At 36.5% G+C, this 24,757-nt stretch overlaps 1 protein-coding gene across 7 annotated transcripts in view; it reads left to right on the top strand.

Moving 5' to 3' along the window:
• Positions 1 to 24,493, top strand: part of ATP9B (ATPase phospholipid transporting 9B (putative)) — a 481,309-nt gene extending 456,816 nt beyond the window's left edge. For 6 of the 7 annotated variants that reach the window (XM_072604052.1, XM_072604049.1, XM_072604051.1 and 3 more), the window contains 4 exons: positions 13,649 to 13,706; positions 14,520 to 14,723; positions 21,540 to 21,572; positions 22,807 to 24,493. In XM_072604052.1, the coding sequence (XP_072460153.1) occupies positions 13,649 to 13,706; positions 14,520 to 14,723; positions 21,540 to 21,572; positions 22,807 to 22,943 (432 nt within the window). In that variant the 3' untranslated portion in view covers positions 22,944 to 24,493. The remainder of the gene's footprint in view (positions 1 to 13,648; positions 13,707 to 14,519; positions 14,724 to 21,539; positions 21,573 to 22,806) is intronic. The other variant, XM_072604050.1, reaches the window with a different exon arrangement.
• Positions 24,494 to 24,757: the final 264 nt, after the last annotated feature.

Here is a 24,757-nt window from a genome sequence, read left to right as displayed (position 1 = left end):
GAACTGAGAATTTACAGGTCCCTAGAGATATCTCTGAAAATAGCTGCACAAAACCCCTGAAACTTGGGGCAGTACACCCTCCACTTAAAAAAGAGCTCAAAAGTCAAGTAACCGAGTGGAAAATTACCAAAAGGGGGGGGGGGCGGAGTATGACTATAGAGGGTTACTTTCTTGGTGAAAAGGTATTTTATTATGACGAGGAAGATCAAAGCATACAACTGGAGGAAGACAAGCAAGGTCAAGGCTCCTCCATCCAAAGCCTCCAAGACAAATATGAAATGGTCTCAGGCCATGGAAGAGCTCAAAAAGGATTTTGAAAATCAAGTAAGAGAAGTAGAGGAAAAATTGGGAAGAGAAATGAGAGCGATGCAAGAAAATCATGAAAAGCAAGTCAACAGCTTGCTAAAGGAGACCCCAAAAAAATGCTGAAGAAAATAACACCTTTAAAAGTAGATTCACCCAAATGGCAAAAGAGGTCCAAAAAACCAATGAGGAGAAGAATGCCTTAAAAAAGCAAAATTGATCAAATGGAAAAGGAGGTCCAAAAGCTCACTGAAGAAAATAATTCTTTAAAAATTAGAATGGAGCAAATGGAAGCTAATGACTCTGTGAGAAATGAAGAAAGTATAAAACAAACCAAAGAATGAAAAAATAGAAGATAATGTGAAATATCTCATTGGAAAAAAAACTGACCTGGAAAATAGATCCAAGAGAGATATTTAAAAATTATTGGTCCACCTGAAAACCGTGATCAAAATAAGAGCTTCAACATGATCTTTCAAGAAATTATGAAAGAAAACTGCTTTGATATCCTAAAACCAGAGGGTAAAATAGAAATGGAAGGAATCCACTGATCTCCTCCTGAAAGTGATCCCAAAAGGAAAACTCCTAGAAATAGTGTAGCCAAATTCCAGAGTTCCCAGGTCAAGTTGAAAATATTGCAGTCAGCCAGAAAGAAACGATTCAAGTGTTGGAGAAGCGATCAGGATAACACAGGATTTAGCAGCTTCTACACTAAAGGATTGGAAGGCTTAGAATATGATATTTCAGAGGTCAGAGGAGCTGGGATTAAAACCAACAAAATGAATGTAATACTTCAGGGGAAAAAATGGAATTTCAGTGAAACAGAGGATGAATTCCTTCTTTCAGCAAGAAAGTATTAAATGTCTGCTACATGCAAAGCACTATGCCAGGCACTAGAGATAAAAAGACAAAACAGAAAAACCCCAGCTCTCACATGGTGCTCATTTTATTTGTTTTCCAATAGTACTGTTGCTACCTCAGTGATAAAAGACTGTCCCAAACCTCTTTTATTACCATCAGGAAACATCATACAGAGTCAGATTACATCAAAATGAGGAGGCACATCAGGAAAATTTTTTGGCATTTAAAGATTACTTTTGTGTTTTTGTAAGGGACTTATTAAAATATTAACTGGAGTCTTATCGCAAAACTGTGTCAAGCAAGAATAACCTTTCATTCACTGAGATGTAAAAATTTGGAGATTCTACCCTAAGCAACATGGGAAAGTCTTGGCTAAACAGAGGTTGAAATGCAACAACTCTTCCTAATTCTACCTTGTTACTATACTGTTAGCATATAACTAAACATATAACTATAGCATACAGTGAACAGTTGTTAACTATTCAGGTATTGAAAAAGAGGTGATAGTAAAACAAAAACCACTCTCATTTCTGCCTATACCAGTCAGCCTGTTCATATCAGCCTGTTCTTTTTTAGACACTGTGTAATTATGCTAGCAGGTTAAGTACTAAATTACCCCAGCAACTAGCATATATTTGGAGGGTCGGTCACAAGTTTCTGATGAAGTAGCTGATTCATCTCCAGCTGGAGTCACTGAGTCAATAAGTTCCATGCTATTGCTTAATATCAGTTAAGTATGTTGGATTACCACTAAGCCATATTCTATTTTAATTGAGTTGGATCTGTTTTGGAACATTAGACTTCTATTTTTATTTAATATGACAAGAAACTGAGAATCATTGTTCAGTATCTTCAAATCTGGTCCTTATTTTTTCATACTGCATGGCCCAGCCAGCCACCGTACTTTTATCTATCTGCCTGTCAACATTACTTTCTGTAGTATGTTTCCTTTCTAGCATCAAACAATTCTGAAACCTTAGTAGCCAAAATAATATTAAAAATACTGAGTTCCTCAAATGGGTAATCTTACTGAAACTGAATGAAATGTTTTGAATGTACGTTGTTTGATTTTTCTGAGCTCTTTTTTTTTAGAGCAATATAAATTCCTTTGCATCTTTTCTACTGCCATAAATATTGAATAGCTGTGAGTTGGATTTTAGCCAATCATTCAGTAAATATTTGGGCTGCCTGTGATGTGCAAAACATTTCATGAAATATATCCACATTCTCTGTGTCCTTATTTTGCTTACAATTTAGTTGGGGATTTGAGTGCATTAAATACATAAAAAGGTTAATGATAATACAATGTAACAATACAAAAGAATTCACAAAGTAACAAATAGATAGTACATGTCATGAGTTCTAGAGAGAGCTATTTCAATTGTAATCTTTGGTACCTGCTTAATTCGGCAATTTTTAGTGCCCAATGATCATTTCAATATTAAGAATTATTTAAGGGGCACTAAAACTATGAAAATAATGTATCTGAAGCACTTATGTTGTGTATTTTATTCTTCTAAAAATTATGTCAAGGAAACCAATTAATAAATTCAAAATGACACAAACAGATTATTAATATGATAGATTAAATCATTGAGCCCTAACTTCCCTTCTGGCTTCAAGTCCCTGTTTTTGTCTTTCTTTGTATCCCTAGTATTTAGCACAGTGCCTAACTGGCATATAGTAGGCACTTAATAAGTGCTTCTTGGCTTCTCTTGAGCAATATTGTCTAAAAAAAATCATGAGGGGGGAGGAGCCAAGATGGCAGAGTAGAAAGACACACATATGCTAGCTCCGAACCTACAGCCCATAAAATATCTGTAAAGAAGAGCTCCGAACAAATTCTGGAGCAGCAGAAGCCACAGAACAAGAAGTGGAGGAGATTTCTGTTCCAGAGAGCCCAGAAAACCTGACTCGAAAGGTCCGCCACACACTGGACCCAGAACGGAGCCCAGCCCTGCCTTGGCTGCGCGGCGCCAAGAGGAGCAGATTCAAGCAGGCTTCAGGGACAGAATCTCCAGCAGCCGCACAGGTCCCTCCACCTACAGGTGACAAGAGTCAGTGAGAGGGTCTCTTTGGCTGGTTGAGAGGGGAGTGGGGTGTCCCCGTGGCTCGGGCCCCCTCAGGAGGCAGCAGCAGAAGTGGCAGCAGATCAGGGCTCCCAGAGCAGGCAGGAGCTGGGATCCATTGTTAAAGGTCTCTGCATAAACCCCCTGAGGGAACTGGCAGCCCTGCCCCCACCCGAGCACCTGAACTTAATCTCACACTGAATAGCAGCCCTGCCCCCACCCACAGCCCTGAGGCTGGGAAGCAGCATTTGAATCTCAGACCCCAAGCGCTGGCTGGACAGATCTGGAGGCGTGGTGGGGGTGGAAAGAAAACTCAGAAGGCAAGTCACTGGCTGGGAAAATGCCCAGAAAAGGGAAAAAAAACAAGACTATAGAAGGTTACTTTCTTGGTGAACAGATAATTCCTCCCTTCCTTTCCCATGAGGAAGAACAATGCTTACCATCAGGGAAAGACAATGAAGTCAAGGCTTCTGTATCCCACACATCCAAAATAAATATACCATGGGCTCAGCCATGGAAGAGCTCAAAAAGGATTTTGAAAATCAAGTAAGAAAATCAAATGGGGGAAAAACTGGGAAGAGAAATGAGAGAGAAGAAAGAAAAGCATGAAAAGCAGGTCAACACCTTGCTAAAGGAGACCCAAAAAAATGCTGAAGAAAATAACACCTTGAAAAATAGGCTAACTCAATTGGCAAAAGAGGTTCAAAAAGCCAATGAGGAGAAGAATGCTTTCAGAAGCAGAATTAGCCAAATGGAAAAGGAGGTTCAAAAGCTCACTGAAGAAAATAGTTCTTACAAAATTAGAATGGAACAGATGGAGGCTAATGACTTTGTGAGAAACCAAGAAATCACAAAACAAAACCAAATGAATGAAGAAATGGAAGATAATGTAAAATATCTCACTGGAAAAACAACTGACCTGCAAAATAGATCCAGGAGAGACAATTTAAAAATTATGGGACTACCTGAAAAGCATGATCAAAAAAGGAGCCTAGACATCATCTTTCATGAAATTATCAAGGAAAACTGCCCTGAGATTCTAGAACCAGAGGGTAAAATAAGTATTCAAGGAATCCACAGATCACCACCTGAAAGAGATCCAAAAAGAGAAACTCCTAGGAACATTGTGGCCAAATTCCAGAGTTCCCTGGTCAAGGAGAAAATATTGCAAGCAGCTAGAAAGAAACAATTCAAGTATTGTGGAAACACAATCAGGATAACACAAGATCTAGCAGCTTCTACTTTAAGGGATCGAAGGGCGTGAAATACGATATTCCAGAAGTCAAAGGATCTAGGACTAAAACCAAGAATCACCTACCCAGCAAAACTGAGTATAATACTTCAAGGGAAAAAAATGGTCTTTCAATGAAATTGGGGACTTTCAAGCATTCTTGATGAAAAGACCAGAGCTGAAAAGAAAATTTGACTTTCAAACACAAAAATGAAGAGAAGTATGAAAAGGTAAACAGCAAAGAGAAGTCATAAGGGACTTACTAAAGTTGAACTGTTTACGTTCCTACATGGAAAGGAAATATTTGTAACTCTTGAAACTTTTCAGTAACTGGGTAGTTGGTGGGATTACACGCACACATACATGCACACACATGCACACAGAGACAGAGAGCACAGAGTAAATTGAATAGGATGGGATCATATCTTTAAAAAATGTAATTAAGCGGTGAGAGAGAAATATATTGGGAGGAGAAAGGGAGAAATGGAATGGGGCAAATTATCTCTCATAAAAGAGGCAAGCAAAAGACTTTTTAGTGGAGGGAAAAAGAAGTGAGGTGAGAGAAAAACATGAAGTTTACTCTCATCACATTCCACTAAAGGAAGGAATAAAATGCACACTCATTTTGGTATGGAAACCTATCTTACAATACAGGAAAGTGGGGGAGAAGGGGATAAGCAGGGTAAGGGGGATGGTGGGAGGAGGGAGCAATTTGAAGTCAACACTGTTGGGGAGGGACAGGATCAAAAGAGAGAATAGAAGCAATGGGGGGCAGGATAGGATGGAGGGAAATATAGTTAGTCTTACACAACATGACTATTATGGAAGTCATTTGCAAAACTACACAGATATGGCCTATATTGAATTGCTTGCCTTCCAAAGGAATGGGTGGGGAGGGAGGGATGAAGAGAAGTTGGTACTCAAAGTTTTAGGAACAACTGTCGAGTACTGTTTTTGCCACTAGGAAATAAGAAATACAGGTAATGGGGTATAGAAAGTTATTTGGCCCTACAGGACAAAAGAGAAGATGGGGACGAGGGAAGGGAGGGATGATAGAAGAGAGGGTAGATTAATGATAGGGGCAATTAGAATCCTCGGTGTTTTGGGGTGGGGGGAGGGGACAAATGGGGAGAAAATTTGGAACCCAAAATTTTGTGAAAATGAATGTTAAAAGTTAAATAAATTTAAAAAAAAAATCAAGAGTAAGTGTCTTTCATTAGAAAGAAAGTATCAGGGAGTGAAGCAAAGTTCTCTTTGTGGAAGTACCATCATATAGAGAGATCTCACTTCTAAATCCAGCTCTACCAGTAATTTACTCAAGACTTTGGGCAAACTAGTCAGCTCCATGGGCTTCAGTCTCTTCATTTATAAAATAACGAGACTTTACTTGCTAATTTCTAACGTCCCTTTGAGCTCTATGATTATATGAATCTATTTCTTATATGTATTTAGTTGGGATTTTTGCCTGAGAATTTATATAGTACATGCATTACCAATCTGACATTCTTTTGACTAAGTCAAAAATCAGTCTTGAATATAATATAAACATTTTTTTTATTCTTCCAACTTGGAATTTTTATTCTTCACAAGAGATGATTCATTGTAGTACTTTATGAAACAACTTGGGTGTGTAACTTCTCTGAAACCCAGACTCTGCTTTAAATTACTAAAGTCTGCTCATCATGATGAGTATAATCACTTTTAGTTTCTTAGGTGCTGTAAGTATAAAAAGAAATTTGCAGGTTCATCCCTTTCATGACCATACAAAAGACTTCATCCAAGATGATTTGTGGCCTTCCATGAGAAACCACAGTAGTCTGAGATTTGGGGACTGGAATCAGCCAAATGATTCATAGTGAACTGAGCCATCTGATATATTTCTGAAATACTCATGGTTATGAATGCAAAGACTGATTCATAATTTAATGGGTCTAGCTTTCTAAAGAAACCTTGGAGTTAAATTGTCAAACTATCTGCTTAGTTATATTATGTCAGACCTTCAAAAACTCTTTTTCAATATTTGGTATTACACTGACAGGCCAAAATTAATGTTTTTCTCAGATGTGTAATAGTTCCAGGATTGTCCTGTCTCTTTAAACTATCACTTCTGGTTTTGTCATTAATATTCTCTCCACCCTTCTCAGATTACCATGTATATGCATATAGCTGTTTAAAATATTTTATCTCACTTTGTGAAATAGAAACTTAAGGCAGCCAGGTGGGACAGTGGAGTCAGGAAGACCTGAATTCAAATGTAACCTCAGACACTTACTGGTTGTATGATCTTGGACAAGTCACTTAACTCTGCTGGCCTCAGTTTCCTCTATAAAGTGGGATAATAATAGCACCTACCTCCCAGGGTGGTTGTGAGCATCAAATGACATACAGTATAAAGCACTTAGCGTAGTACCTGGCACATAGTAAGTGTTTATGTAAATGCCATCTATCATTTTTTTGTTTACTTTTTTTAATGAAACTAGATCACTGCTTACAAAAACATGCACATGTTCCTGTGCCCTCCCCCAGGAGCCAAAGTAAATTGAATATGGAAAGTCCAAGAGTTTCAGATCATTTCTGTGTAAAGGAAAGGGAAGCCCTGGGTTCCCAAACCCCTTCTGTGGTGACTTATCACAGCAACCCCATCCATCTTCACCGAGAGCACTGGCTCTTGAGTATAAATCTCCTATGGGGATCATGTAGATTTTTTTAAAATTATATCTACAATGAAGACATTCTGTTTAACTTCTACAATAGCTTCTTCTTGGATAACAATCCTAAATACTGCATTCATTCAGACTTCAGCTGTGTCTTTTACAAATTCTGGGTTTTTGTAAGTAATGTTTACATTACCTGACCCTGACCTCTGTAATAGGCATACAGGCACATGTTTGACACAATAAGCTCAACTATCAGATTGAATGGTATCTGTTTCCCAGTTCTTGACAAGCCCAAGTTGTATTCTAATATCTGAGAGCCAAATTTTAACTGTATAAATTCCAATTCTTCCCTTTAGGATGAAGAAATTAGATCTTTACAAGTCAGCAATGTGATCTCAAGCAGGATTAGTCTTGAGCAAAAAAAGAGAGGCTTGCTATCAGACAAATCTCACATTAAGCATCTATTTTTCTCCATGTTGCATTCTAGTGTTTTTTCATTCTCTTAAAATTTTCTAATGTATTAATTCTTTAAACATGTGGAGCTTCTTTTGGTTGAGATACCTGATTTATTCATTTGAGATGAATTTTCTGCTTTGATGCTTTACTCTGTAATTGTAAAATATATTTCCCTTACTTATTAATCCTTCTTATCATAGAATTATATAATCTTAAATGAGAAGGGATCTTAGATGTATTATTTAGTCCAAAGTACATATTACCTTGAGAAGTACTGATCCAGCCTATGCTTAATAATTTTCATTTATGGGGACCTCACTATTTCATATGGTAAGTTATATCATTTTTTGGACAGTCATAATTGTTAGCACATGCTTGTTACCTCTAAATTCCATCTATTGGTCTAGTTCTTCCTCTGGAACAACACAAAATGTATTTAATTACTCTTTCTAATGATAGTCGTTAAAATATTTACAGATTGCTATCAGATCTCATTCAAGTTTTGTCTTTATAAATCATTCTTAATTCCATTAACAGATTTTCATATGATTTGACTTGAAGTTTCTTCAGCATTCTGGTCACTCTCCTGGATATTTCCCAGTTTGTCAGTGACCCTCTTAAAATGTGGCACATAGAGATGAATGTTAATGTAGAACATGAATATGAGAATTCTATTGAAGTTTATTTGACCTGACACAGCATATAGTCACTATTACTTTGTTTTATTAATTCTGTCTAAGATTATGTTAGCATTTGAAATGACAACCGTATCACATTGTTGACTCATGTTCGGTTCTCTGTCAACTAAGATTCCTAAATAAATTTTCATGAACTTCTGTTAAGCTAGGCTTCTTCTATTACATCATTATGTAGTTGGTTTTTAAAATGTAAATATAGTGTCCATTCCTATCAAATTTTATTTGAGGGGAAGGGGACATTATTGATGCTTTTATATCCTTATTCTGTCATCTGATGTATTAACTATCACTTGAAAATGTCAGTCACATACCCCCAAAAGTGTCTCATGTACCATGGGAACTTATTGAGTTAGAGGGTGTCAGGTAATAGGAGATGAGTGGCTCTTCTTTCTTTCTATTAGGCAAAAATATTGTGCCTTCTGAACATAAATTTAAAAGGACTTTTTGTTGTTCTTAGCAAACCTTACAACTTTATGTCATAAGCCAGCCAGCCTCACAAAATAAGTGCTGCTTTTAGATTTTCTTATTTTGTTCCTCTCTCTCTCCACTCACCCTCAAAAAACAGCATTACTATAGATAAGGATACATAAGCACAAAGAAGTAGAGCAAACATAGGCACAGTGAAAAGGAATGGAGTCCAATTTAGAAATTATTCTTATGGTTCCCTTGGTCTGTACACTTCCATCCATCCCTTCCCACCTGTCTTATATCCAGTCCATTTTTAACTTACGCTAAGTTGTGGATGGATTCTCTGCTTCCTTTTCTAAGATCAGACTAGACCCATCCTCTCTAAACTATTTTTGATGGTTATTTCTATTACCTACTATTCTCTTCCTCCTCCTAGCCAAGATGTCTGGATCCTCTGTGCCTTTCAGAAATACCATTATGGGCATTCAGATCTTGTTCCATGGGGTAAAAGAAGCAGAAGTTCCAGGCTCTGAATCCGAAGACCTGGGTTCGAGCTTTAGGTTTGCAACTAATTTAGAGAATGTGATCTTGCATAAGTTCCTCCCCTTCTCTGAGTCTCAGTCTTCCTGTCTGTTAAATGAAGAGGTTTGGACTAGATGATCTCCAAGGTCTCTTCCAGCTAGACTGTTATGTGATTCTGTGTTTACCTAAGTCACAACAGTGACTATCATCAAACACAGTTTCCCTGTATCCTTGGAAGGCTGTTCTTCACGCTGGTCTTCCCCATTACCCACCCAATCTTTATTTATATTACACTTGCAGGATTTCCCTTCCACTCTCTCTACCTAAAAACATCAACTCACATAGAAGAGATTTAAGAAAGTAGCACTACTGCATCATGATTGTCTTAAGTTATTGCTGTTGCATTGAGAATCCAGATACCCAACTTTGGTCAGTTTGTAAGAGCAGATTGTGGGTAAAGGGTAGGGGCAGGGAAGTATTGAAGACACCTCCTAATCCACAGAAGCCCCAGAGGATTATGATCTGTCTCTGGGACATTGCTTTTTACAAGTTCTCTCCAACTGTACCTCCTCTTTCTTTTATGGATACAGCACGGTACAGTAGAATGAACTTGGAATTTGGAGTTAGAGGACCTGGAGAGAAATATTTTCTCCTATGTAAAATAAGGAGGTTGGACTGGATAACTTCTAAGTTCCTATCACTAAGTCTGTGAACCTGTGATTTTACCACCCGCCACGCACCCATGCCAGAAGTTACCCTAGAGAGGAGAAAGGGGAAGCAGATGAGAGAGTTCTACTCTTCTCTTCTGCTCAGTCTGCGCCTGGAGGACTGTGTTCAGTTTGGGGCCTGAATTTTAGGGAGAACATTAATAAGCATGTCCAGAGGAGGAGGAAGGGACTGGAGATTATGCCATACCATGTTTGCCCTAATAAGAGTAGGAATATTTAGTCAAGAGAGGTGATATCTGTGTGCAGTTTTCTGGAGGGTCTCTCTTATTAAAGAGAGCTTAGACCCCAAAGGATAAACTATGAATAAGTAAAGTTGCAGATTGGTAAATTTCAAGCCCAATATAAGGAAAATCTTTCTAATCAGAGCTATTCCCCATCCCCCCCAAAAACATAGAATGAGAATAAGGAAAAAATAACCTTCCTATCAGCAGCTGTTGACCACATCTTCTAATATTGTTAAGATAGGCCATGGAGTATCACAGGTATTATTCATATTGAACTATCCATCTCTTAGGTAGTTGAAGATCACCAGATTACTCTACCACTCTTAACAGATCTCTTTCTTTTGAAGAAAGGATGACCTTCCATTTTCCAGTTATGGGTCCCAGCACAACTTTCATGCTATAACTGTACCTCCTTTAAATTATATTTCCTCTAAGAAGTTTCTCCTCAATGAACCCCAATAAGACTTGTAAAGAAAAATGTCCTAACAGTTAGAGCTGTCCAAAGGAGTAATGGTTTGTCTGTGGAAGTATTTGTTTCCTCATCATTTTAGGTCTTCAGGCCTAGGTTGGATGGTCACAAATCAGAGATATCAGAGTATTCTTGTTCATATATAGGCTGGATTAGATAACTTTTGGTGTTCCCTTCAAACATCTTACAAGAACAGTTTGACTTAAGCTAGGCAAACGAGGCTGGCAGTGGCGAGATTGGACAGGGATCATTTAGATATCTACATTGTCCCTCAGGTAGGAAGCCAGTCCTCTGAGTTGTTTCTTATTCTGCTCCTACTGGCTGGTGGACAGAGGTCACAGTAAAAAGGGAGGCTGCTGAAGGCAACCCAGGCCAAGAGGTGGACTCTTTGGATGCAGAATAGGTTAATGCTGCAGTCCCTTACCACTAAACATTGCTGCCTCTCATAGCATTTTATTCTGTTCGTGTTATAACTAACATCTGTGAACCAGCTAATCTAGTAATTTATAAGGACGATGATATTTACATTCTCAAGATAATCGTTTGTTTACCTAACTGATGCCTGCTCCCTCCATTGAGACTATTAGGCATTCAAAAGGTTCCTTTGAATGAAATAAATACATAAGGAATATGATGATATCCCACATACAGTTTTGATCTACCAAACTCAAAAAATAACTGTTATTAATGAACATAATAGCACGTATATCCATGTAGCTCTTTGTAGACAGTAATATTTCACATAATAGAGCCATTGCAGCAAGGTTCGCTATAGTCTTACTAACTTTGATCATAAAACAGAAAGTAGATTCCTTTAAGAAAAAAATCCCTCAATAGTGTTGTTATACGTGCATAGAAATCAAAATCTAGCATAGCCAAAGACTAAACTCACTATTGTCCACAGCAGAGAACAAATTAGAAAATTTGTTAATTAAGGGCCTGTTTACATGTCAGTTAGATAGCAAAAATTTAATTATCTCCATTAAAATCATTAATACCTGCCAATAAATGATGTGCTTGAGTTTCAAAAGTATATTTGAATTTGGCATCTTCACTTACAACAGAGACTCAAGATACCAGTATTTTCACATATTGACACTTATAATCACAGTATAGGATCTGAAGTAAATTAATGTGATTATCTTTCAAAATCAAATTATAAACAGAATTGCACTTCATCAGCCTCCTAATTGTTTTCTCTCTATTGGGAAAATAGCTAACATTCAGCCTTCCACACAAGTATGTATGTAAAATGCTGTTGTGCATTTCTCTATCTCCAAAAAAGTTGAAAATTTTAAATGAAAGAGAGGATTGAGATTGTGGCCACCCTCTCCACCAGGTGATGTGGTAAATAGAGCATGGGCCTGGAGTCAGGAAGACCTGAGTTAAAATATGGCCTCAGACACTTATTAACTCTGTGTGACATCAGGCAAGTTACTTAATCTGTATTTGCCTTAGTTTCTCAGCTGTGATAAGAACAATAGCACCTATTTCCCAGAGTTATTGTTGTTCCTATTTGCAATACATTCTAATACAAGAGCCAACAAGTGCATCTATATATTTATACAAGATAAATATCAAAATAATAAGTAAAAGTATATACAAATTTAAGTACCAGGTAGTTTTGGAGGAAGTCACTAGAAGTTGAGGGATCAGTAAAAGCTTCACGTGGAAGATGATGCTTGAACTGTGACTTCAATGAAGAAAGGCAGAGATGAGAAGGGAGTACATTTTAGGTACGGGAGAAGGCCTATACAAAGACTCAGGGATAGAAAATAAGAGTGTCATATGTTGGACTATACCAGGGAGGGTTAATGTTCAATGAGACTAGAGATAGGTTAGGGCAAGGTTGTGAAATTCTCTGAAAGGTAAATAGAGAGTTTTATTCTTTATCCTGAAGGTATTGGAGAGTTTACTGAGTTGGGGAGTGAAATGATCAAATCTGTGCTGAAGTAAAATCACTTTTGCAGCAGTGTGTAGGATGAACCGCAGTGGGGAAAGACTTGAAACAGAGAGACTAATTAGGAAGCCTTTGCAGTAATCTTAAAGAGGTGAAGAGGGCAAGGTTGGATATGTGGGGTGACAGAGAGTAAAGAGTCAAGAAGAATGCCAAGGTTACAAACCTGGGAGACTGGAAAATGATAGTACATTCAGCAGAAATGATGAAGGTTAAAAAAGGGGTAGGTTTGAGGAAAAACACAGTGAGTTTAATTTTGTACATATTGAATTTGTGATCTGTAGGGAATTGATATGTGACTGATACTCAGGATAGAGACTGAGGCTGGATATATAGACTAAGACTGTGAGTCATCTGTATAGAGATGACAGTTAAAACCATAAGAGCTGATAGGGTTACTGAGAGAGTGTAGAGACTGAAAGTAAGAGCCTTGGGACAGTCTTGGGGAACTCAATACCCACAGTTAGAGGGCATGATAGGAATGCTATCTATATTATGTTAGCATATTATAGATAATGCAATATATTATATAGCAATGTGTGTGTGACTAGCTCCATTCAAGAAATGGAAGCCTGTCTAGTCTTTATTAAAAAAATACTAGTACAATCATGCCCCACTTTTTAAAAGTCTAGTATATGAAAATCTGTATTTACAAAGCAAGACTCACATTATAAAACTAATCACCTGAGGGATAGATTCACCATAGAATGCTCCCCTAGTGCATTTAAATGTCTGTTTATATATCACTTGCTGTTTAATCACATGGGGAACAAAGAATTTTTAAATTAAAGCATTCAAAGCCACTGCTGATTCATCCAGGGGGACCATCAAGCATCTTTGAAATTATAACATAAGAATACAAATATCTCAAGTTCTTTGGTTGCTGGGGAAGAGTTTCTTTTTTACTTGTTGACTAAACCAGTCATAAAGTTTCTATATGTTGATTTTTTGCCGCTGCCTACACATTTTAGATAAATGTGCCCGTCATGGCTAACTATTTTGAAAATTCGTGAATCAACCAGATTTTTCTACTATGCTTAATGCCTGTCCTACTATTTTTTTCAGGGACGATCCTTATCATTTAAGACCTTCCTCATCTGGGTTTTAATCAGTATTTACCAAGGTAGGTGACGTCCCTAATTTTTTTTCCCTTCCATTAACAAAACAATACTGTTTTCAGTTCCAGGTTAAATTCCCAAAGCTTAAAATTTCATCAATTGTTATATATTTTTTTCGATTTACCTCATAAATCAATATTCTAGCAGCATGCCAAGCCTCTTCATAATGTAGTGTGGATTGATATTTTTTTTGATGCATGTCATCTAAAAATCAACCTGTTCTTAATTAAATACTAATCCAGGAAAATATTTACAAGTGCTTATCACATTTGTCTACCGTGCACAATAGGTTTCTTTTATAGGGTTATAGCTGAATTGGTTAAGAAATCTAAATTATATAATCACTTAAAAGTCATTTACTGCCTTTGTGCTAAAAATAAATGAGATATTGTTGAAAATGTAATTAATAGGTGAATCAGATATATTACATTGAAATGTTTAGTTGTTTACACTAGTTGCTAAGGGTTTATAGGGTTTTTTTGCCTCTGGATATTAAAAGCTTCCATTTCATTTTCATTCTTAAAAGTTTTCATTATGCATACTTCCTGATTTGGTTATTTGTATGGCTTACCCAATTCAAATTCCAGGGTAAAACATATTATACCTATATCATGTTTAACTTTGCTTTTAAAAGTTCTTGCACTTATTTCCTGTATTTTTCAAGTTCTGTTCTTAAAAAATCAGCAAGAAGGTTATCTGATCAAAGGTGTCCACTATTATTCTGTAGTTTCTATAGTCATTTTCACTGTAACTAAGATAGCTTTCCAAGTCCAATTGACAAAGTGGTAATTGCTAGCCATTTCTAACCTGTTTTTCAGGTGGTATTCTAATGTATGGAGCCCTGGTGCTTTTTGAATCTGAATTTGTCCATGTTGTTGCCATTTCCTTCACTGCCCTAATCTTGACTGAGCTGTTGATGGTTGCCCTCACCATAAGAACATGGCATTGGTTAATGGTGGTGGCTGAATTCCTCAGCCTTGGCTGCTATGTGGCCTCTCTTGCTTTTCTAAATGAATATTTTGGTAAGTTGCCTATAAGATTAGTATATCTTTTCTTTGGGTTGGGGGAGGAGGGAGGTTAAGTTTTATTTATCATTACATTTTAACATGAAGTATTGAATTACATATCAGCATATGAAATCAATTAAAAGTTTCAAAACATGGACATTTATCATACAGCTTATTTGGAGAAATTAAGAAGATTTTTGTGAATTGACTGTGAATAGAATGTCTAAAAATTATATTGCTTTTCAAGAATATTTCCAGCTCCAAAAATTAGTTTATATTATGTTCACATTTAAAACAGAGTATCTGATCTGAAGGAAGAATGCTAACCAAATTTGTAGCCCAGATACATAAAATACCATATTATTCTCATGCTTATTTCTCCTTCAGTTTTAGAAGAGATTTTGTTTTTATTATAATCAACCTTTTACTTAGGTATTTGACTTAGATGGCAGAAAACTATAGGGTACCCTATTCCTGTCTCAGACCCCATTAATACTTAAACTATGTAGTATCCTAAGTTCCTGTAGGGATCTTATTAACACTTAAAATTGTTAGAGAAAACTACCTAATCTATCCACTCTTTTGAGGGATGTTATTTCAACCTTCACATACTCCAGAGGACATAATTTTTTTCATCTTAATTATTAGACCCATACTCCACCTACACTCCCACATGTCCCAATATTACCCAGCCCTTCAGACTCTGGATCTATCCATATATCATTGATTGTCTACAGGCAAAACAGGTAAAAAAAAAAATAATCTGACAGCAGGAAGGGATCACAAAAGCCATTTAATGTAACACATCCCTGACAGAGCAACCTCCTTTATATCCTTAACAGGTAGTCATCAAGACTATTCTTAGACCTCTAGAAATGGGGAATTAAAAGCCTTCCAAAGCTTCCCTTTCCATTTTGAAATGATTCTGATTGTTAGGAAGTCAAAATTTGCTTCCTTGAAATTTCCTGGTTATTCATCTTAATTGTGCCCAATGGGGCCAAACCAAGTAAGTCTAATCTCTCATCCACATAACTGCTTTTCCATTATTTCAAGTCCATATTTTTGTTACCCTAAGTCTTCTCCATATTATTCATGCCTACTCCAGCCAATCCTTACTGGAAATTATTTCAGGTCTCTTCATTAGACCTCCTTCCTGTGGACATGCTCTTTATTTGTCATTATTCCAAAAATGTGACTCCAGATATTCCAGATGTGCTCTGACCAAAGTAGAATACTACAAAATCATCTCATCCCTTGTTCTGGAGTCTCTTTAACATTTATCTCTATTAAATTTCTAATGGTGACTAAGAGATATCAGCAGAGATCAACTCATACATATTTGTATTTATCTCTACAAAATTTTTGAGAGCAATCCAGACTTGCATCAGCAATATCCTTGAAGAAAGTATGAGAAAATAGGCAATCTTTTGCAGGCGATACTCTGCAGCAGTTGTTTGTTGATTATAAAAAAGCATTTGGTTGAGTAGAGCAAAATGTAACCTCAGGACACCTCTCCAGAAAGGTACTTCCTGTGCATATGTTAAAGTCATGCAAGACTCTTGGAAGAGTCATAAAAACTGAGATAACTTTGTTCAGTGACCCTCTGTCTGATAAAATGTCTTACCGTTGGATTCAAAAAGTGTTCACAAATAGAAGGTGAAAGCAGCAGAACTGGGCAGCAGTTTGTCCAAAAAATTATCTAGGGGTTTTCATGGACTACAGGCTCAATAGGAGTCAGCAGTGTGCTGAGGCAGCAAAGAAACCGAATAGAATTCTAGACCGCAGTCAGAGAAGTATAGTACCTAGGACTGGTATGGTGAAAATACCACTGTACTCAGTGAAACCATATCTGCCAGGTTGTGTTTTAATTCTGGATGACAAATTTTAGGAAGATGGTTGAGAAATTTATGCCACATCAGTATTGGTAGAAGGGATTGAGGATGGTTAGCCCAGAGGACAGAAGACTCAGGGGTACACCTGATAGCTTCTTTCAGGTATTTAAAGATGTCGTATAACAGAAAAGATAAATTTGTTCTGCCTACATGGAAAGGGAAGAACTAGGAGCAATGGATAGAAGTTACAGGTGTGCAAATTTAAATTTGAAATAAGGAAAAGCTTTTTAGCAATTAGAGCTATTGAAAAGCAGAAAGGCTGCCTCACTGAAGGGCAGATTCTCCTTCCTTAGAAGTCTTCAAACAAAAAGTTAAATAACCACATGTCAGATGTGTTGAAGGTATTCTTATTCTGGTACAGGTTGGATGAGATGGTCTATAGGGTCTCTTTTCAGCTCCAAGATGTGTGTCTTTCAGTCCAGATGGAAGAGGGATTCTCTATACATGGTAAAATCCTCCACTTATTCTTGTTTGTGGATGACATTGTGCCAGTTGTATCAGGTCCCAAAACACTGCAGAGCTTCCAAAATAAGATACATAATCACTCAATAGAATTTGACCTAAATATCCACACAGGGAAAAAACCACACATACGTACAACGAATGAAGAATATCTATTGCCCAGGCTATGATATGCAGCTGAATACACATGCCGTAAAGCTGGTCCAACAGTACATACATCTTGGACGGACATTCCTAATTGAGAGTGAAAATGGGCCCAGAATTAAATAGGAGAACCCAGGCCATCTGGTTTATATTTAGGAAATTATTCAGTGCTTTTAATAACCCCAAGTTTCTCCCTGAAAGAAAGGCCCACCCATATTTTTAACATCAATATTCTTCAATGATGGTATGACTGAAAGTCATAGAATATCACTGTTGCTAAGGAACTAAAGTTTTAGGTCATTCCAAGGGCACCAGAAAAGCTTATGGTAAGTATGAATATGGAGGTGACCCAAAGGATATTTTCAGTGAGTTATAGGTTTAGAAAATTGAGATAACTTTGTTCAGTGACCCTCTGCCTGATAAATATCTTATCCTTGGATTAAAAAAAATATTCATAAAGAGAAGGTAGGCCCATAAGAATGAGAAGGGGAATTAGGCCATATGCCCCACTGCCACCATCCAGTGTCAAGCTGTCTAGAAGAAGCACCCCAGAATGAAAGGGGACACCCCCCCATGAAGGTTTATAGAAGAGCTTGAACAAAAGTTGCACAGGATGTGAAGTCTAGGATAGGTAGCAGTTTGTACCATAGAAAGTAGTACCTCTATGTATGAAATCACAGATCTGTCAAGGTATCAGAGAAATTCATAAGAGTATCAGATTCATTGCTGAAGTACAGATATAGTATCCTGATGTATCAGTCTTATCAAGGTTTCTAAAAATGAAATAGATTTAATCTGGCAAGACTTTTTAATTAAATGTTTTATTGATGTTCCTTTTTTCTACATAACCATCCCTTCCAAATGATTTCCTGCCCTTTCCCAAGAGAACCCTCCATCAAAGCAAAATGAATAGCTAAGCAAAGCAAATGAACACATTGGTAATATCTGACCGTGCTGCCTCATCCCTTACAGTGGTCCAGCACTTTGCCATAGACGTGCATGCTTCAAGCTCCTTAAGTCACGTAAGACTTGTCCTTAACTAACCTGTTATGGCTTGTTCCAATTACTGCTTCCTTTTCTACATGTTCACAAAGCATCTTATTATTAACATATTCAAGAAGTGTGCCAGCAATTCAAGTCAAGATCATTGGTCTACAGTTTAAAGAATCCTTCTTCCCTCTTTTGAAAAATGGAACATTTGTCTATTTCCACTTGTAGAATCACAGGATTTCAGAACCTCAGAATTCAAAGGGACCTCAAAGTCTATCCAATCTATTCAGTATATGACACAAGTGGTCATATTGCCTTTTCTTAAAGATCTTCAGTGAGGAAGAATCCAGCGCTTCATCTTGCTATTGGATAACTCTAAATGTTAAGTTTTACTTCAAGTCTGAATTTATTTCTTGTTCCTGAATTTCCTTACACAGCATATCTTCCTAATAGTCAATGTTATCTGACCCCACCCCCTGATATCTATCCTGAACAAGGTATATGTCCTCACAGAGCAGTAGTAGGCAATTTCTATTCACTTGTTTTTCAAAGATTAGCTATGGTGTTTTGTCAGTGATAATCATAAGTTCTTTCAGTATCTTCAGATATGGATTATCCAGTCCTGACAATATGAACTTACCTGGGGGTGACTATTTGTTTTCACACCATTACCTCATTATCTTTATTTCAGTATCCTATTAGCCATTTTGTTTCTATCTTTTTCATTCTGAAGATCATCATTCTTGGTAGAAAAGTAAATAGGATATGAATATTTCCACCTTCTTTCCATCGTTCCTTACCGTCAAACTATCCACCCCATCCAGTCTTTCCTCCGTTCTCCTCTTCTTCTTAATACAACTTTTAACAGTGGGAGGTTTGGGGGTGGGGGTAGTGATGCAGGACAATTTTGTTATCCTTTGTATCCATCACAAGTCTGCTTGCTTTAATTTTACCCGGATATCTTCATTCAACTACCTTTTTCCTCTTTTCTATAAATGTCTTTGAATTCTGAGTTAGTTGACAGATTCCATTTAGCCAATTTCTTTATGTAACCATCCTTTTTCTTTATTGAAGTCACTTGTGTTTTTATTTGGGGAAAATTTCTTTTTTTTCTTGAGTCAGCTTTTATTGCATTCACCTCCATTACTGTTTAAGGGATGAATAGCCCACACTACCTTTTTTGCAGTCATAAAGTCAAGCCATGGGTCTTTTTTTTTTCTCAGAAGACTAAGGTTCCTTAAGAATAGTGGAAGGGAAAGAAGTAGAAATTTTCCCTGTACCATCTTCCGCCTTTAGCCATAGCTACCCTCCCTCTGAGAGGAGTCCACTCTGGGAATTGGGTTTTGATGGTTTTCTGTTTTGTAATAACACTCTTCATACCCACATTGGAATGTCTCTGCCGTTCCCTAATCAAATACTTTCTCTTCACCCACACCTAACTCAGCAGATGTAGAATTCCAAAAAGCCCAATGAATCTATTTAATTTCCTAACCTGATACTTCCTTTTATCACTCACTGACTCACTCTATCATTCAAACCCCTTTCCAGGTTAGGCTAATAGATACAAGCAGCAATCAGGGTAGATCCAGGCCAGAGAGAATGAGCTACATGAATTGGGATTTATGTGTGTCAAAATGCACAGCTTTGTGAGGGCATACGTCCATATATGTAAAGGTACAAGACTAGTTGTATATGTGAAAGATTATGTGTCAGTGTTTGGGAAATTAGTCAACCAGAGTATTCAAGAAGAGTATTCAAGCATTCAAGAAGATATGTAAAAGGTATTCTGCAAAGAGACCATGTTTGTCATTGTGATTATGAAAAGAAAGAGAAAGTGAGGCAAGAGGAAATGATGGGAGACAATCTCTGTAAGGAGAAAAACAGACAAAAAACATTCACTAATTGCATGTGAAATTCCTAGTTTAAGTAAAATTCTTTCTGAGTTATTCATGTTATTTTTATTGATATTTGTACCACTATTAAAGTCCAATTAATCCAGAATCAATCCAGAACAAAATTATATTCAGTATGTTTTTGTTTCCTTTTTTATATTTTAATTATAAATTGCAAAATGAGTTTCTCTGATCCCAGATTTGAGAGGGAAATTTCATTAGCCTTGTCCCAATTTTGATATATTCTAATATTTTTAAGTAATAATAAAATAAACAAATTCGTATTTAAGATAATCATGATTGGAAGGATAGTTTGCTTAGAAACTGGGAACCATAGTAAACAATACCAGAATAGCAGCAATAGTTTTAATAAGACTTTTTGGTATCATAAAAAATATAATAAGGCCCTGTGGTACACGAACAGTAGCTGTTTCCAATTTTGACATCTCGGCCATTCGAATTGTTTGAATAAATGCTTTTTATATATGTCCTTATGAGCATGAGTTAATTCAGCCAAGCTTGAAAGAAATGGTAGGTTATTTTTACAGCATTTCATTTTAATGTACACATTTTCTTAACATGGTATTATATATACACAGAGTGCATACACACAAAAGAGAAATAGTAAAACAGAAAAGATATAAAAAGTAAGGTTATCCCACAGCCATCCTGAGCAGACAGATCATTTACAAAATATGATAAAGACCAAACTGAGAAGCAGCATGTGTGATGGCTAGAGAACTGGTCTGACATAGAAAGAACTGAGTTCAAATCCTGCATCTTACGCATATTGGCCCTGTGAGCCTACGCAGGACTCTGCCACCTCACCTCTTACATCTCCCAGGCAGCTTTCTAAGAGTATGACATAATTTGGAGAGAAAAAAACCCCACGGTTACTCTGTATTGGTGGAGGGGCTTTATTTCCCTACTAGAATTTCCTTGCTCCAGGGAAATTACAGATTCTGAACAACTAAAACCCCCGAGCTGCTTGCTGGCCACATAGCCATTTTCCTTAAAATTGACCTCAAAGCTGACCCTTTAGAAAGAATATCCATTTTTCATTACCTTAATCATGGCAAAGCATGATTAGATCTCTGAAAGCTATAGGATTTCTAAGAAGGTGAACCTCTCCTTTTAACATATCTCTCAAAAGGCTCTATTGTATTTTTACATGTGTTTAGCTGAGTATCAAGGCTCTTAAGGAAGAGTAAATTACTTGTTGCATTTCATTTGTGTTTTTGAAATGAATGCAGTGCTACAGGTAATAAAAAGTAAAGAAATGGAGATAAAAATCTGTCTGCTTAATACTACCAGTGCTAATGTATTATGTACAGTGAATGTTATAGCTTTTTAAAGTATTTCTCTTTATTCACTAGCTAATCACTTCTTTTGTTTAATTTCCTAATTTGTCTATGACTCTATCCTTTTATTTTCCATCTTGTTTTGGACAGGTATAGGCAGAGTGTCTTTTGGAGCTTTCTTAGGTAGGTGAAGTTACAATTTTCTTACATTAGAAAAAAATATTAATAAAGACAGAAGTCTTTTGAGAGTTAATTGCCAAGAAAAATCAGATCTTTGTTTAACTTTTCAGTTGTCTCACTAACTCACTATGTAAAAAGTCACTTAATCTCCTTTGCCTCTGGTTTGTAATGCTCTCCTGCCACTGTGGGTATGTGTATGAGCTGATCAGTGATTTTGTAAGGTGTTTTTACCAAGATACCAAACCTTATTCAGCCTTATGAGTAAAATCTTATCCAAAAATATCTCACTTAAAAAATTTGCTCATGTTGAAGTAATCTTTTAAGGTTCCTTCTTTATGCCCATAATTTGACATTTATTCTGCCTCAGGTTTTTCTTTTATATTTTAACAAGTAATCCATGAAAATTCAATTTACCACAAATGTATTAGGTGCCTGCTCTGTGGCAGGCACTTTACTAGGCATTGGGATACAAAGGCAAAAATAAAATTGTCTCTGCCCTCAAAAAACTTACAAGCTGCTGAAAAAGCATTCTTGAAGATTTTTCAGTATACTTTTTATGTGTTCACTATTAAGTGAGAAGAACTCTTATAACATGGTACTTGTTACATGGATTCTTGTGTACCACAGGTCAAATTATGTCCCCAACATTTTTTGCAGGTAAAAAGATTGACAAAATTCCCACATGGTGAGCTTTGTGCTATTTCTTGACATCAACATGTAGAATTTTAAAATACATCATCACATTTTCCATGTTCCCCCTTCATGTAAAATTAGATTGGTCTGGTCATAACCAGTGCCATTTTCTTGTAATGTTACACATTTAATGGGGCAACCCCTTCTTTCCCCTCCCCCCCCCAAAAAAGAAAAGCTACTACAAATAGCAAGTTAGGACTAAGTGTCTCACAAGCATTCAGGGAAACATTACAGTTGTGCCTAGTGCTGTGCATTGGTGAATGCTTGATAAGTTTTGGTGACAATAATTATACTTAGTATTTCTCTTTATGAAATGTTTAATTGAATTAATTCTAAGAACAGTTAATAGAAATGGTGTCTCAAAGAAAATAAAGGAAAAGCATGAAATTTAAAATTGGACTTGTGTATTTATTTACCCATGATTTTATAAAAGACTTGAGGGGAAATGTTCAAACAGTTCAGAAAATGTTCTTTGGTATTATATCAAGGAAGTTGAAACCTGTATTCTTTCACTTAGACCTTTTTCTTTTTCTTTATCATATAGATGTTGCCTTTATCACAACTGTGACCTTCCTGTGGAAAGTGTCAGCAATCACTGTTGTAAGCTGTCTTCCACTGTACATTCTCAAGTACTTGAAGCGTAAACTCTCCCCACCAAGTTACTCCAAGCTTACCTCATAGAAGGAATTCTCCATCTACAGTCTCCTACCCCCCCAACCCCATTGCTACTTCACCTGGGATTTGCTTTGGTGCCTCCCATGGCATTTAAGTGACTTCAGAGTTTGTGATATACTACTGAAAGAAAAATGAAAATACAAAACAAAAAATGGAGAACACAAATAGGGAAGGCGATGCCTGCTGTGTAAGTACTGAAAACAAGATAAGCTTTAATTAATGGCTCCAAAAGGGGAGAGAACATCCATTTTTGTCTCTTTTTTTTCCAGTCATTCCAACTTCTTCAATTATTCTAATTTACCTTCTGTTAAAGATACTGCTTAATTATTTTACTGCTCCTGCAAAGGTTTTTTGCTACTGTACTGTTATATAACATGAAATGAAAGCTTATTTGATATTATGTAATAATTCCCTCACATTCTAGTTCTTTCCTTGATGCTGTTATATAGAAACACCCATTCCTGTGTAAAGTCTAATAAAATCTAGAAGCTACAAATGCCATTGTCTGTATTTGCTGCTATGTGCTACTCTTATCAAATGTTGATAAGTACAAACTATTTAAATTACCTATGGATGTCTGCCTAGCATAGTACTGCTTTGGGAGCTGTTACCCTCCTTTCCGTACTCACCATTCCTCTCTCCTGAATATACTTACAAGTCCATAGCTTCTGACACCAACAGCCAATTCTCTAAGTGCACATTAAAGCCAAGTAGTACACACTTTAATAATTCTGTGTGCAATTCCATCACCACTACTTTGTTATTCAGCAAATATTTTAAGCATTTCTATCCATTTTGTACTTGGAAACCGGCGCTCAAATATAGCTTCAAGAAACATTTCTGCATATGTTATCCTATAGACCTTGTGTTAGCTTGTATGTTTCTTACCTTGTAATCTGTTTACTTAGATTACTCAGGTTAAAAATCAGCCACACTCAACTAATGCTATGATATAATTATCCTGCATCTTCCAAACTGTGATTTACGTTCTCTGTGAGCCAGATCAACCTCTATTTAATAAGATATTTGTAATGAGCAAATCAGAAGAATATTATTCCAAATCATTGTACTGTATTGCAGCACATAATAGTTGCTCAATCTTCACCTCTGTGTATTAAATATTCTTCCAGGTCATTTGTTAGATGAAAGAAAAAAGGCCAGGCTTCTTTATTTAAAAACATGTGTTTTACCTTTCTAGCGTCATTATATTGCATTGTGTTAGGTTTTGGGGGTATTTTTTTTTAAATAATAGATGGTTTTGAGTTATTGGTGGTGTTTTTGGTTTGGTTGGTTTTTTTTTTAATGTTCTCCACTTTAATTTCTTGTCTAGTGTCTGACATATGTTGCCCTGAAATGTTATGGATTGCTATGTTGAGTGAGTGAAATTCCTAAAGTGGTTATTCATACAACTGTTTCCATCAACAGACTGCCATGGACCTAACTGAATTGATTGCACTCTCGTTTAGAGGGGTTTTTTCCCCAACGTAATCTATTGTATATGCTTCTTTTCTTCAGAGAAGAACATCATTCATCTTAATAAAGACAATAAAGCGTAATATCTACTAAATAATGTTATTAATGGGTTATATATTGAACTTTATGTATTGACAGTGATGTACATTTGCTTTTAGGCTAAATTACCAGATAAGCATGTGACCTTGTGTTGTTCTTTCTTGTGTGTCCCCACAAGATGTCACTGTTGTGTGTTTTTATAGCGTAGGCATAGCTACGTGTTAGTTTCTTAGAAACAGCTGCACATTTTAAGTTTCTCAAACTCATTTTCTGTTTTGTAGTTAAAATGTATTATTCCTATAGTCTGT

The sequence above is a fragment of the Notamacropus eugenii genome, chromosome 4, assembly GCF_028372415.1.
Source record: "Notamacropus eugenii isolate mMacEug1 chromosome 4, mMacEug1.pri_v2, whole genome shotgun sequence".
Classification (NCBI taxonomy): domain Eukaryota; kingdom Metazoa; phylum Chordata; class Mammalia; order Diprotodontia; family Macropodidae; genus Notamacropus; species Notamacropus eugenii.
This window is presented reverse-complemented; position numbering and strand designations above follow the sequence as displayed.